Below are 14,307 nucleotides of genomic sequence, written 5' to 3' on the forward strand. Positions count from 1 at the left end.
CATGTGTCGCAGCTTCAGTGGCCGGCTCCTCCAAAGCGCTCGACCTCCTGTAGACGATGCAACGTCGCACATGATGCACGCTGGGGCCCCTCAGTCTTGGGGGCAACCTGGCACCTCTGCATTCAAGCAATAATTCAATCAAATTTGGGAACATGTGTTGCCTTATGTTGGACTGAATACTCCAGGCACAACATACCTAATTCTGCCTTTCCTTCACTTTCAGGAGGATTGTCGATTTTACCTTGTACTTGATTGTTTTCGAGTGATGCCCATGAAGCGGAGGGAACGGAGGCAGCAAGACTGGTGAGACTTTCTCTGAGCTTTGTTATGGGCTTGATGTGTGAATTTGGATGGAAGAAGGTTGGCTAGAGAACGCTTAGATGAGTCTTTAGATGAGTCTGCTTGAATTTTCATCACATTTTACTTAAGCTTGGTAAATTAAACTGGGCAGAATGAATTGGTATGTGTCCTTCCCCAACAGTCTTATTTTGTTAGAGCCTTAGTACCTGTGATGTGAATGAGGTGGTTAGCAATCATATTGTGGCTTTTAAAAATTTAAGTGCCAAGCACAGAGGTGCATGTCTGGTTTTCTCTTAGAAACTCCATGTATGGTGAGGTACATGGTGTGGGAAGGTTCAAATCTTCTACCCCCAGCCACAGTTTAAATGAAAATAGCCTCTGCTGCCTACCAATTTATATTTGGGGGAAATGTTATCATTAGCGTCCTGTGTAGTTAGGCCCTTACCTTTTAGTTCAGTGCTGTAGCTTTCTGAAATTCTCAAAGAAGGGGATTTGGAAAGATGACAGGCAGTGTATCCTGGAGGCAGCCATTCATTTTTGAGAGAATTGCTACTTAGTGATGTTTTTGTTACTGGAAATTGAAGCTGCAAATTGGTTGTTTTTTAAAATGAAAAAAAAAATCTCCAAATGGCTTTGGTAACTTTTGATGGCCTTGGGATCTACCACATTCAGAAACTGAGAGTATTCTGTAATTTTTCATATGATTGGTCAGGTTTTGAAATCCATTCTTTAATCCATTTGTTCTTCTGCTCTGAGAAGCTTAAGTGGTAACTTTGGACTATGGTGAAAAGCTGGGAATGCTAAGATGTCATCTTTTTCTAGCAACCGGGAGCCCTCAGTACTGGAGAAGATAAAGGAACTGTGGCAGTAAGTACATCGTCCCACAGTTGTTTCTTCATGCCTAATATGTGAGTTAGCTTAAGATAGCAATGGAAATATTCTTTGTTTCAGGTTCTATTTTGCACATATTAGTAAGGTTTTTTTTTAGAACAATCAGAGCTCAAAACCTCAGGTTCTCAGTACAGAAAGGGCTATTGTGAAGATAACATGGAATAACCTTCATGGACACCACTCTGAACTCCTTGGAGGAAGGATAGAGCAATGAACAGCAAGATATATTATTGGAATTGATCGATAGTTCTGTATAAAGCTATGTACAGACAATAACTTTTCACTAGATGATGATATAGACTCTACTATATAGGAATCGTCCATAGTCCACACACCAGTTTTTCTTTCTCTTGTTTCAAATGCCAAATTTTGCAGTAGAACATGTTTGTAAGGAAAATTATTAGGAAGCTAATAGTCCCTTAACTGAGATATTTACGTTCTTGTAATCAATCCAGAAGTAGAGAAAGAATGAGCTGTTCAGAAAGAATGAGGGATTTACTATACTAGACATTTCTAAGATATCATTAAAAGTATTTTGGGATAGGGATGTGCTAAAATGCCATCCTTAGAGTGGATCAAACTGGGTCAGATAAAATCAATTAACAACAAAATTTGATTCAGACATGAAAAGGAGGTTGTTTGAAGGTTTTGCAAACCCATTGCCATTCTTAATTCTAGGTTCTATTTTGTTTGTGTCTTTCAGGAAAAGCCTTGCTCTCCAGCCCTGGTCCAGCTCAGGTATTGTACAGTGAGCATTGTAAGTTTCTAAAGGGAAATCCTAGTGTAACATAATAGAAGGGGCTGGTTGGTATAACATTAATTAAGTCTCCATATCATACTTGCATCATGCAGTACTGCAAGCCCGCAACCTATGTGGAACTGCACACAAATGACAAAACGCATAAAGCCAGGAAGACCTGTAAGAAGGCATAAAAAACCAAGTGTAAAAAACCTCTTCCCCTTGCTTCCGGACCACTTTTCAGATAAACTCCCATCACTCTCAGACCACCCCCACTTGCTCAGTCAACCTTACCCACACATTCCAGATCACTTTTGCTCATTCTCAGGTCACTTTCCCCTTGCTCTCAATGCAATTGCTAGACCCTTTCTCACTCTTGATTCTTTGAAGATGCCCAAACACACTCCCAGGTGACTGCAGTGGCAGATGGGATTGCCAACTTTTGTTTCTCTACCACGTTTTCATTTAACCCTATTTTCCCTGTGGTTTTCTGGTTTATTTGTTTATTTTTTGGTCACCCGCATAAGGTTGTGATTGCATATGTAAAGTGAGTGTGAGTTTCAGGCTTACTGTAAGTGGTTTTTCTGTCCCTTATTGCCTTAACAGAGAATTGATGGGTGTTTGCATTGCATAGCTCTGTGTCACTTTGATTAATTTATTCCTAAGATTTCTTTCTTGCCCTTTACCAGATCCCAGGGCAGGTTACAACAATATAATACATAATTATAAAAATAAAATAACAATTACAGTCATAAGAATGGGTAAAACTGTTTCAGCCAGATTAGAATACATTCAACAAAAGAGGTGAATTCCACTAAACAAAATCCCTTGTCAGTGGACAGTGGTGCATCCGAGCCACTTACAGCAGAGGACAAACATTTTGTAATCTACTTTTAGATAGCAAGATTACATCCTGATTTATGTGTTTTGCTGACAGCACAAATTTTCACTTTGTTATTGCCAGAATATGTTTACCTGGGATCAAATTACAAAAAGACTGATGCAAGCATATTTCTGACTAACTTTTAAAATTGGTCTAGTGTTGTAGGCATCTGTTTCATTTTCATTTAGCTCTAATATGAAATTTTATGGGACTCTTGTTCCAAAGCTAACACCCTATTTTACTGTGCACATTTTCTTTTCCTGTAAAGAGACATCATCTGTTTCCGAAGTACTACGAGAGATAAAGCAGGATCGACTTAGTACTTTAAAAGAAAATGCCAAGGATTGTCTTAGTTTATTGAACCCCAGCAAGCTGTTGGATTCTGAGCAGTTGGCTGTATATCCTGACACCAAATGGCAGGTGGAACGCAAGCAAGATAAGGTCTGTTCTCTGTTCTGTTTGTGACATCTCAGCTAAAAATCACAGGGATGGGGTGTGTGGGTGTCATGGTTGAATGGGTAGTTAGATGATGGAAGAATAAGGAATAAAAAATACAGATCAAAACTGATAAAACCTTCATCCCTGAAAGTAAAGCAGATGTCAGGTTTTTTTTTGGATCTGGTGGAATTTCCATACTGCCAGTAAATGGTTGAGATTTGCTCACCAGGGTCCCTCATTTTCTACTTTATTGGACAGTTATGTAATTGGTAAGTTTTCTTGGCCTGTTAAGCATTGGCTGGGTCTGCGTGGATCTGTTGTGCTATGCAGGGAAGCAGAAGTGGAGTAACAATTCTGATTTCAGGTTCATCAGAATGTCTTTGTCATCCCAGCCAAGCTGTTGACAATCAGTGCAGAAAATGAAGCATTACTTCACAAGTCCTACCTACCAAGTGAGTGCCAGAGTGCTGGGTGAAAGATTACCTTAGTTAAGGATGGGGCCTTCCTTACGCTGTTGGGCCTATCAGCCCCAGACAGCATGGTCAATAGCTAGGGGTTGTGAGAACTGTAATTGAATATTCAGAGTGCTCCCCATTCTTGTTCTAGCCTATGAATTTGCCAAATTACGTTATTATGAAGCAGTTCTGTTTATTTCAGAATATCAAGTGTCCCTAGAACTTCATAACTAAATGCCATCATTTTAATGGCAATCTATAAGGACTAACAAAGCCTAAGTATGTTTGAGAGACCAAGGTTGAGGTTTTGTGGACAGAGAATTATGTGGCCACAACCAGGAGCTACATTTTAATACCCAAGTTACTGTAGAAGGGAGAGTGCAAGGTCTGGCTGTTTTCATTGTACACCACTGCTGTTTTTTGTGTGCAGAATCTCATAGATCTTATAATCTTGCTACCATTAAAATGATCATTATGAATTAAGGGTGAGGGCTGCTGTGAGCTGAGGTGGTGCATTTGTCAGATAAGAGGAACTGAATCTGCCCCACCCTTAGGGTTGCCAGACTCAATAGAGGACAGGACTTCTGTGCCTTTAATTGTCCTGCTCTCTTTTGAGTCTGGAAACCTTAAAGAGAAACCAGCAGACCCTTTGCTCGGAAATTAAACAAAGGGTCTGCTGGTTTCTCTTTAAGGTTTCCAGACTCAAAAGAGAGCTGGGCAATTAAAGGCACAGAAGTCCTGTCCTCTATTGAGTCTGGCAACCCTACCCACCCTCCACAGGCCAGGTGGACAGGCTACCAATCCCCTGGCATCTTATGATGTCAGGTGATTCAAAGTTCAAGTTTCACAGTACAGTACTAAGATCACATATAAGCCTCTGCTTGCTGCCTTTTAAAGAGCAAGTAAGAACTTTTGGTGTCTGGTGCCTTTTTCTTCCTTGCTTCCTTTTAAAGACTAGTCAAAGTGTTATCTCCTGTTTTAGTGTTGTAGTATCACAGTGTTAAGATTGGAGATAAGAGAAATGCTGCCTAGTCTTTCACAGTCTTGTTTTCTTGGTAGGTGAAGACACCTCTTCATCCAGGCCTTTGGGGAGGGGCAAAGTGTAATGGGGATGGAAGAGTGCTTTTGCTTGCTGCTTCTGCCTCTTGGTTTGGTTGTTGTGATTTTTATGGTGATTTTCATTGCAAAATTTTTTTTTACTGATGGTGTTAATGTTTTAATAACTGGTTCTAGTACATGTCTGTTTGGGGGAGTCCATGCTAAAAAATCAGATTGTCCTTTATCTTACAGAGCCCTCTCAAGCTGTTCTTGAGAGTACTCAAGATGATGACCAAAGTACTGTATCTTTTTTCAGTGGTGAGTAGCAGTAGTTGTCTCTCTGCCTGCAAGGCCACAAAAACGATGTATGGCTTTTCTGTTGACACAAGTGGAACGTTCTACTTAAGGGGATATCACATTATCTAAAAGACACCTTGGTCCACAACTGATCTCCCAAAGTCTAGAAGACTATTAATGAAATCAGTAGTTTTAAAGATAAAGGTTGCTTGTCTGTATCCAAAGCTCCTACTAAGCAGCATTTCAATAATAGTCATAGGAAGTTGAATTTCATTTGGTCCCCAAGTTTGTAAGCCAAGAGTGGAAATATCTTTCAGCCTGAGCAATGCATTCCCTAGTGGGCAGTCTTCTGGGCACCATATGCCAGTGGTTGGCAGGGCAATGGGTGTAGGAAGTTATTGTTATTGTTTGTTACTATGGTATTTTTTGTGTTTTTATACTGTAAACCATCCTGTGATCCTTGGATGAAGGGTGGTATATTATTATTATTATTCACCAAACTAATACATCTTCTGAGACCTTGAAAGGCTGCAGCAAGTGCCCGTGACTCAGCTACAAGGAAAGCTGGCAAATGTGAAGTTCACTTGCTTATGCTTCTTAATCTGCCTAATGAGGTCTGGATAGTGGTGGTTGAGAGCCATGTGCTCTGTAATCTGTTCAAAACCTGACAATATTCATGCTTCATACCCATTTACTGTAGGCTCAGATACATCTGGTGGCTAGCTTTGCTATTATATTTTGGGAGGAAACCTAATAAGGACTAGGGAGCACATTGATAACTACAGTTGTGCAGTTCTCCAGTATAGCATGAAATTTGTTAATAGGTCTTATTTGACAGGGAAAAAACATTTGTGGCCGTGAATGGCTGAAAGTAGACTCATATGCAGCCAGGGAGTCTTGAAAGGATGTGGATATAAGATATCAAATGCCACCCCACCCCCCACCCTCCAAGCTACAATGCTTTGCATGTGGTTCAAAGCAATTCTATAAGTATTAGTAGATGCAACTTCAGAACCTCTGCTCTTATTTTTCCACTACATAAAGATTCAGAAACTCATTTCTGAAAACCTGCTCTGCAGATGATATTTTGAATGATCTTGAACTTTGAGAGCAGACCATGTTCCACCTTAACACAGCTTGGGAGGGGAGAGGGTAGTTCTGTCCTACTTTGGTTACACCGGCTGTCTTCTTGGAAGAGAGAATTCCTAGAATGTTTGAATGTCCAGAGCTGTTTCCCATTACTTTAACCCAGGCATCCCCAAACTGAGGTCCTCCAGATGTTTTGGCCTACAACTCCCATGATCCCTAGCTAACAGGACCAGTGGTCAGGGATGATGGGAATTGTAGTCCAAAACACCTGACCTCAGGGTCGCCTGCACCTTTAAGAGGCCTATTTGCAGGGGAACAATTGATTGCACTTTTTTTTTGGCAGCTGAAGCTGAAAGCCCAGATGGTTCCTTAGAAAACCCTTGGGATGTATTTCCAGGAATGACTCTGTCCACCTCCTGTGGTGAGTATTTATGCTGTTGTCCTACTGCCTGTAGAGAAAGCTGTTCTGTTTCTCTTTGTATCAGGTGTTTGCATCAGTGGATATTTATTTTGGCCTTGCTAGTAAAGATGAAGTATAATTGGAATTTTCAGCATGAAAGAAAGTCAGACTGTTTTACTGAATAAATCAAATACAAATGACACAAGAAGTTAAGTGTTGATGTTTTTAATTGATATTTTGATTTATTTAAAAAATTGTAGGAGTTTAGGCTGCTAAACGTTTCTGTGATTCAGGGTTCTCAAGGTTTCGAAAATTAAACTTTTATTTATTTTGCTCCTTTCTTGCTTTCAAAATAATGAGGTTTGGTCACTATCAAGCTAAAGTGAAGTGATGCAAGTCATTTATTTTAGAAATCAGTGGAACCTAGATATTCTTAACTTTGGGTGGATTATGATGTCTGAAAATTATATTCTCAATCTTTTTTGGAAGAGATACTTGGGAAGTGACATGAATACTAAATTCACAGAGAAGCAAAAACATTACCAGTCATCCTTAGTAATGCAAGTATGTCCATCTTGAGTTTCTACTAGAAACTGGCAGCTGGAATAATTTGATTTTGTTGCAGCTACACTTGCAGTCTTTAAATATCATGGGTGTTAACTGCCGCTGGGAGAGATAATCAGGGGGTTTGGGTTGGGTGTCCATCAATATGCGGATAATACCCAGCTTTACCTCTCTTTTAAATGGGAACCAGTGAAGGCCCTGTTTGAGTGCCTGGAGGCGGTTGGAGGATGGATGGCGGTTAATGGATTGAGATTGAATCCTGACAAGACAGAAGTACTGTTCTTGGGGGACAGGGGGTGGGCTGGTGTGGAGGACTCCCTGGTCCTGAATGGGGTAACTGTGCCCCTGAAGGACCAGGTGCACAGCCTGGGAGTCATTTTGGACTCACAGCTGTCCATGGAGGCACAGGTCAACTCTATCCAGGGCAGCTGTCTACCAGCTCCATCTGGTACGCAGGCTGAAACCCTACCTGCCCACGGACTGTCTCGCCAGAGTGGTGCATGCTCTAGTTATCTCCCTCTTGGACTACTGCAATGCGCTCTACGTGGGGCTACCTTTGAAGGTGACCTGGAAACTACAACTAATCCAGAATGCGGCAGCTAGACTGGTGACTGAGGGCGGCCGCTGAGACCATATAACACTGGTCCTGAAAGACCTACATTGGCTCCCAGTACGTTTCCGAGCACAATTCAAAGTGTTGGTGCTGACCTTTAAATCCCTAAACAGCCTCGGCCCAGTATACCTGAAGGATATACCCATCATTCTGCCCGGACACTGAGGTCCAGCACCAAGGGCTTTCTGATGGTTCCCTCACTGCGAGAAGCAAAGCTAAGAGGAACCAGGCAGAGGGCCTTCTCGGTACAGTAGTGGCGGCCGCCCTGTGGAACGCCCTCCCATCAGATGTCAAAGAGATAAATAACTACCTGACATTTAGAAGACATCTGAAGGGAGCCCTGTTCAGGGAAGCTTTTAATGTGTGACATTTTAATGTATTTAAAATTTTTGTTGGAAGCCGCCCAGAGTGGCTGGGGAAATGCAGCCAGATGGGCGGGGTACAAATAAATAATAATAATAATCTAAATTTTGTTATTAAATCACCTGTGTTGGGCTTAAGTTTTGATTGAGGTGGAAAAGGAAACCACCACATTCTTTTTTGAAGTTGCTATAAGCCTCATTTGTTTTTGTTTTTTCTACAGTGAGACAAACAGCAACTAGGGAGTTGGAAGTTGGTTGAGATAATGGGATAGGCAGGAAAGAATCAACTCCCCCACCCCGCCTGCTGTTACTTGAATCAAAATGTGAACTCTTTGTGCTGCTTTAAAGGAAACACACACACAAAGAGAGATATCACTCACTGATCTCTTGCATCACACCCCATTTGGCTCGTGCTTTGAATTAGTGTTACAGGAAAAAATGGAAAATTGGTTGCTGACCAGATGTGTAAAACCTACCCGTGGGCTAGGGCATGGTTGAATTTTTCAACTTTCCAATTCCAAAAATCAGGGGTGCTAAAAAGTTGTAACATGATTTGGGAATTCAAAAAAATACTTTGGTTTAATAAATATACAGTCATACCTCAGGTTACAGCCGTTTCAGGTTGCGTCTTTTCGGGTTGTGCGCTGCACCGAACCCAGAAATCCGTGAACGGGTTACTTCTGGGTTTCGGCGCAGAAGCACTAAATCATGCTTTGCGCAGAAGCACCGAACCGCAACCCGTGTGTGCTCAGATGCGGCGCTGCGGGTTGTGAAAGTGCTTCCCTCATGGATCACGTTCCCAACCCGAGCGTCCACTGTAATTTAGTTTTGCTTGCTAATTAAAATGTGTGTAAAAGTGCATAGAAATCATTAGAAATTATTGCCAAGTATTTGCAGTTATACGATATATTTATATTTAATACATATTTTATATTACCTGACACTTTCAGAAGGTTAAACATCTTTTTGTTGTTGTTTTCCAAGAGTTTATTTGCTTCTTAATCAAATGTAGACTTGGTAAGCTAAATGTGGTCTAATCACAAAAATAATAGCAGATTTGAGTTCCTCACATCCAGAAGCATATTTTTAAGATCCCCCCCAAATGAAGAAATTTGCAAAAATTAAATTTCACCCACTAAGAAGACATGCTCTACTGTGGCACCAAGCTCAAATTATTTTTATTATAGTTGTCCTCCTGTCATGGCCTATTTGGTGCCCACATTGTCATCTAGCAGTCAAAATCTCCCAAATCAGGTTCACGTCCCTGTTCCTGTCCCCTTGAAATGGCAGAATTACTCACATGCAAATAGCCTTCAGAATATCATGTAATTCTTGGTTATATTTGCAAGTAGCTGTGTATATTTTATGTTGACTTGACTTTCACAGCCATTCTTTTTGAGATATTTTGTACCAGTTTCACAGTAGCCTGCTTGTTTTCTTATATGACTTAAAAGTAGTTAAGTGTTTTCATTTTTGCTTTGGCAGACACATCTGGTATATCACACAGCCTCCCCTGCGCACAGCAGATGCTCATGGCTAATACTGCCGGGGAAGAAGAGACTCCACGCTCCAACAGCTGCACCCCAGATTTGCTGGAACCTCGTGTTCATATATCCCACTGTAGCTCTGGCCAGGATGAGCCAAAAGAGACCGTGTCCCCATCACTACTTCCCTTTCACAGCAGTACATCTCCCAAGGAATCTGCCAGTCAAAAATCCAGCTCTGTTGCATTGAACATTGCATGTGATGTCAGCAAAACTGCAAATACTGATGAAACCATTCCCTGTGGCCAATCACTGAGGAATTCACATTCTCACGCTAATATGTGTCTTCGCTCTTCTGTACATTCCCCAATTCAGAGAAATATCTCTCTTGGGTCCTTGTCTGAAAATACAGAGGAAGATCATATGGCCCATTTGCAGAGGGATCAGACAGTGGTGAGAAGATCTGGGGAGAAATTCCTGGACAAAAGCAGGACATGTGTGGCAGCTAAAAGGAAACAAATGACTCTAGAGGAGGAGGAGCCTACTAAGACTTTCTCTGATCCCACATGTACCAGTCTGAAAGCCCTAGGGCAGCATACTACCATGGCCTTTCCAGAATCCAGTAAGCTGGAACTGGTAGCTATGAACATGTCCAAAAAGAGCCGGATCAAGGAGGTGGAAGTTCAGCAGCATCAGGTATCAGCCCAGTTTAGATGCACAGAGGGAGTCCTGAAAAAGGGAAGGGAACCAGGAGCCACAAAAGTAATCACTAGGCCAGAAAAACAACTTGGAGTTCAACAGCTGGTAAATCTGTGACCTGGGTGAACAATGATGATAAAAACCCTTTGAAACACTGGTTTATAGCCAGGATTCTCATTGTGTGAGTAGGGGCTCCCTGACAACTGAGAAAGCCTGGTCTCTTCTTTGCCCCCACTCCAAATGTTGTATTTATGTTTGATTCTACCAATAGGCAGAGTGTAGAGTTTTATATTCACTTGTGCAACATGAATGACTTTTTCTCACCAGTTGTGTGGCCTCATGGCTTGAAATCCCTGTCTCTTCCCTTCTTCCCATCCTCCCTGCAGAGAGTGGTTTGGGAAAGAAGTAGCCTGTAAATCTCAAGATAGAGCAAGGTAGCAAACCTGACTTCAAATTCAGAAATCTGCTTCTGTTCCTTCCTGCAGGGGTGTGTGAGAGGAGCCCCTTTTCGTATTACATACAAGCCACCAACATCTGAACTCTGCTCCCAAGTGCACTCTACAAGGTTAGTGTATTTCCAAGCTAGTAGTACTTGAGGTGATATGGGAGATAGAGGGATTGCTCTGCATAGAGTCCAAAGGAACTGTGCCTACTGCAGGAACAGGAGAGAAATAACTGGGAGAAGGTAAAAGCTGAAGTAATTGCTCAATGACTGCTGCCTTCTATAAGATCTTGCTAATGATATATTTTTATTTTGAGGAATATGACACAGCAGGCAAGAATGATCTGCTTATCCACCATCGTATGATCCTATTTTCACATTGTTTCCTGTTGTTTTCCCCCCCCAGGATCTCAAGAGCATTGCTGGGATGGGCATGCTGGGTTGTCAACAGCACACAGAAATAATAGTCTTTGCTGAAGTTCCTTGTTCTTCTCAGGTTGGATTTATCTAGTCACCTTTGCCATATTAGAATGATTAGTACTTTACATATTAAAATAAATTTTTGAAAAGAAGTATTTAGTATATGTAATGTAATGGCTCAAAAGGAAGGAACTGACTTCACATGTGTGCCAGCGGTTGTAAAGGAGAGGCTGTTCTGCTTTTGTCACAAGGGGATATGTTAGCTGCTTCCACAGGGGATGGCTGAGTAACAGTGTCACAGTACAGTCTTGTAGTGCATGCTGTTCTAGAACCAATGATCAGAAAGTAAGCTGACCATATTAAATTTTTGTTCTCTAAGAGCGTAAGACCCATTCAGTCCAGCATCCTGTTCTCACCGCCGTTAACCAGGTGCCTGTGGGAAGCAGCACGAGTGCAACAGCATTCTCCCCACTTGTGCTCCTCAACTATTCAGAGGCATACCAACTCCAATACTATCACCATTGCTAGTAGCCACCAGTAGCCTTATTCTCTATGAAGTAGTCTAAACCCCTTTAATGCCATCCAAGTTGGTGGCCATTACTTTATCTTACAGTAGCAAATTTCATCGTTTTTACTATGCACTGTGTAAAAAAATACTTCCTTTTATCTGTCCTGATTCTTTCAACATTCAGTTTCACTGTATGACCCTAGTGTTAGAGAGGGAGAAAAACTTTCTCCATGCTTAATTTAGGCACCTCTATTATGTCATCCTTGTCACCCATTCATCTTTGCTTTAAACTAAGAAGCCACATATGTTGTAACCTTTCCTCATGGGGGAGTTGTTCCAGCCCCATTCTTTTGTTGGTTGTCCTTTGCTGAACCTTTTCCAATTCTACAATATGCTTTTTGAGATGCAGTGAAACTAGGACAGAACACACTATTCAAACTATGGTCATACCACAGTTTTTAATAAGAGCATTATGACATTGGCAGTGCTGTTTTAATCATTTCCCAAAGGCTCCCTAAAATGGAATTTGCCTTTTCCACAGCTGCCGCACCCTGGGCCAACATCTTCAAGAAGTTATCCACTACGACTCCAGTTTGGACACCATAAGAGTGAAGTCGGGATTGTAATGCTTTCCACCAGTTTTCTTGGAACAGATAGTAAGCTGACCGGGCTGTAATTTCCTTGATTCTACTTGGATCCTTTCTTTAAAATTGGAGTTAACTTTCCAGTGTTTAGGTATGGAGGCTGATATTAGGGACAAATTAAATATTTTGATATAAAACAAGCAAGTAAAGAACTTGAGTGGATGACATGTGGACCTGTCTCTCCCCCCCCCCTTTTTTAATTTCTGAGTAAGGGCTGGAATTTTATCTCTTCTCACCACTGTTTGCCTCAAACTCCTTCCTGACCAGGTTTACACATGGATCTGGCCATTACCTTTTAAAATGAAGACAGATGTACAACATTCATTCAGCTTTTCTGGAATCTCCTTTTTCTCCTTTAGTACACCTTTGATTCTCTTGCCATCAATAGGTCAAACTGCCTTCCTAGCAGGTTTCCTGCTCTAGTGTATTTCTTAAGCAATGTGCTCTTCTTTTTCTGTTTTTTGAATTCCCTGATTGTGTTCTTTCATTGTTTTAATGAGGATAAAACTTTTCTGAAAGAAGCCTTATTTCCTCCAATAGCTCTGTAGGTTAACTATGTAGGCACATTGGAGCTGAGCTTGCTAACTGTAATTATTAAATGAATGAATGAATGAGCATGCATCATATGGAACCTACTCCATTTAAGTTTCATATTCATATTTCCTGTTCAGTTTCTTTTAAAAAAATGTAATGAGAAGAATATTGATTGCCTAAGTGTCAATGGGATATTAACAAGCTGAAATGTGTGCAGATGATAAAGGATCTTAAACCAAGCCTTATGAGGAACAGTTGAGGGAATTGGGTATTTTTAGCCAGGTAAAGAGGAGAGGAGATTGGAATATTTACTGTGAATAATACCTTCTTGTGTCAACATCAGTTTTGAATTGAATTATAGCATCTGTAATTATTTTGATCATTTCCCCATTTCATTTAATTACAAAATGTTTTATATAGATTACATGCTTGATAAAATGAAAACAAATTTAGAAAAAAACAGCTCTCATAGAAAATATGTGCGTGCCTTCTTTCCAAAACTGAGCACAGTAACTCAAATATTGTTTGAAAGTTTAAATAAAACAAATCTTTACCTTAAATGTAAAGAAAACCAGCTATTTGTGCTAGAATATATCTTAAATATACATGCAATATTTGCTTGGTAATTGATTATAAATACTGAAGAACAATACATAGAGCTAGATTTCCCCCCTGCTTTTTAGTGTATGTCAAAGTCTATAGAAGTCTTGCAGTTTAATTCTTAAACCAGATTGTTCTCAAACTACAGAAACAGGATTCCATGGCTGTAGCTGTATGTATATTTCAATATTATTTGGGGGTGGGGGTGGGGGCATGAGTTCCCTGAATTAAAGTGACTGAGGCTTGCTGAGAATCTTATTATTACAGATTTTCTCCACCCAAAGCACTTGGTGTAGTTAAACTCATAAATGATTATGGAGAATGACTGAATCTTTCAGTACAGTGGAACCTCGCAAGACTAATGCCTTGCGCAACGAAAAACTTGCAAGACGAAAGAGTTTTGCATTGCGTGAGGGACTCGCAAGACGATGAGGTTTTCTATGGCCGCCGCTTTGTCTTGCGAAGCGCGGCTGTAGAATGTAGCGCGGGAAGGCGGCAAAGGAAGATCAGCTGTCAGCACGGGAAGCTGACAGCTGATCTTCCTTTGCCTTCTTCCCACGCTACAGCTGGTTTCCCGGGGCTTGCCAGGGGGGACGGAGCCGAAGTGTGGCGGTGTGGGGGCTGCCCCCGCTTGTCTTCCTCGAGCCAAGGGGAAGACAAGAGGCGGCAGCCCCGCTTTTTCCCGCTCGCCTCGGCGGCGGCGGCATTACAGCAGCTGATCCCAGCCCGGCCCATGGGTGAGTGCAGCGCGCAGGGGGCAAGCAGGAGAAAGTGTGCGGCGGCTGCAACGCTGAGGGGGCCGATCCGGGCTGGCTGGAGGGCGAGTGCCACACGCTTTCTCTTGCTCGCCCTTGGGCCGACCCGGGATCGGCCGTCTAAGCGCCGCCGCTGCCGAGGCGAGCGGAAG

General features: G+C 41.7%; 1 protein-coding gene across 6 annotated transcripts in view; it reads left to right on the forward strand.

The window, feature by feature from the left end:
- The window catches only part of LOC118087309 (uncharacterized), a 38,122-nt gene extending 24,211 nt beyond the window's left edge, over window positions 1-13,911 (forward strand). For 4 of the 6 annotated variants that reach the window (XM_035119851.2, XM_035119849.2, XM_060275995.1 and 1 more), the window contains 11 exons: window positions 224-303; window positions 1,123-1,167; window positions 1,895-1,929; window positions 3,082-3,254; window positions 3,616-3,703; window positions 4,997-5,062; window positions 6,474-6,551; window positions 9,555-10,357; window positions 10,738-10,817; window positions 11,101-11,190; window positions 12,164-13,911. In XM_035119851.2, coding sequence (XP_034975742.2) covers window positions 224-303; window positions 1,123-1,167; window positions 1,895-1,929; window positions 3,082-3,254; window positions 3,616-3,703; window positions 4,997-5,062; window positions 6,474-6,551; window positions 9,555-10,357; window positions 10,738-10,817; window positions 11,101-11,158 — 1,506 coding nt within the window. In that variant the 3' untranslated portion in view covers window positions 11,159-11,190; window positions 12,164-13,911. Of the gene's footprint in view, window positions 1-223; window positions 304-1,122; window positions 1,168-1,894; window positions 1,930-3,081; window positions 3,255-3,615; window positions 3,704-4,996; window positions 5,063-6,473; window positions 6,552-9,554; window positions 10,358-10,638; window positions 10,818-11,100; window positions 11,191-12,163 lie in introns of those variants that run through there. The other 2 variants (XM_035119850.2, XR_004692821.2) reach the window with 2 other exon arrangements.
- Window positions 13,912-14,307: the final 396 nt, after the last annotated feature.

The sequence above is a fragment of the Zootoca vivipara genome, chromosome 6 (assembly GCF_963506605.1).
Source record: "Zootoca vivipara chromosome 6, rZooViv1.1, whole genome shotgun sequence".
Taxonomy (NCBI): Eukaryota; Metazoa; Chordata; class Lepidosauria; order Squamata; family Lacertidae; genus Zootoca; species Zootoca vivipara.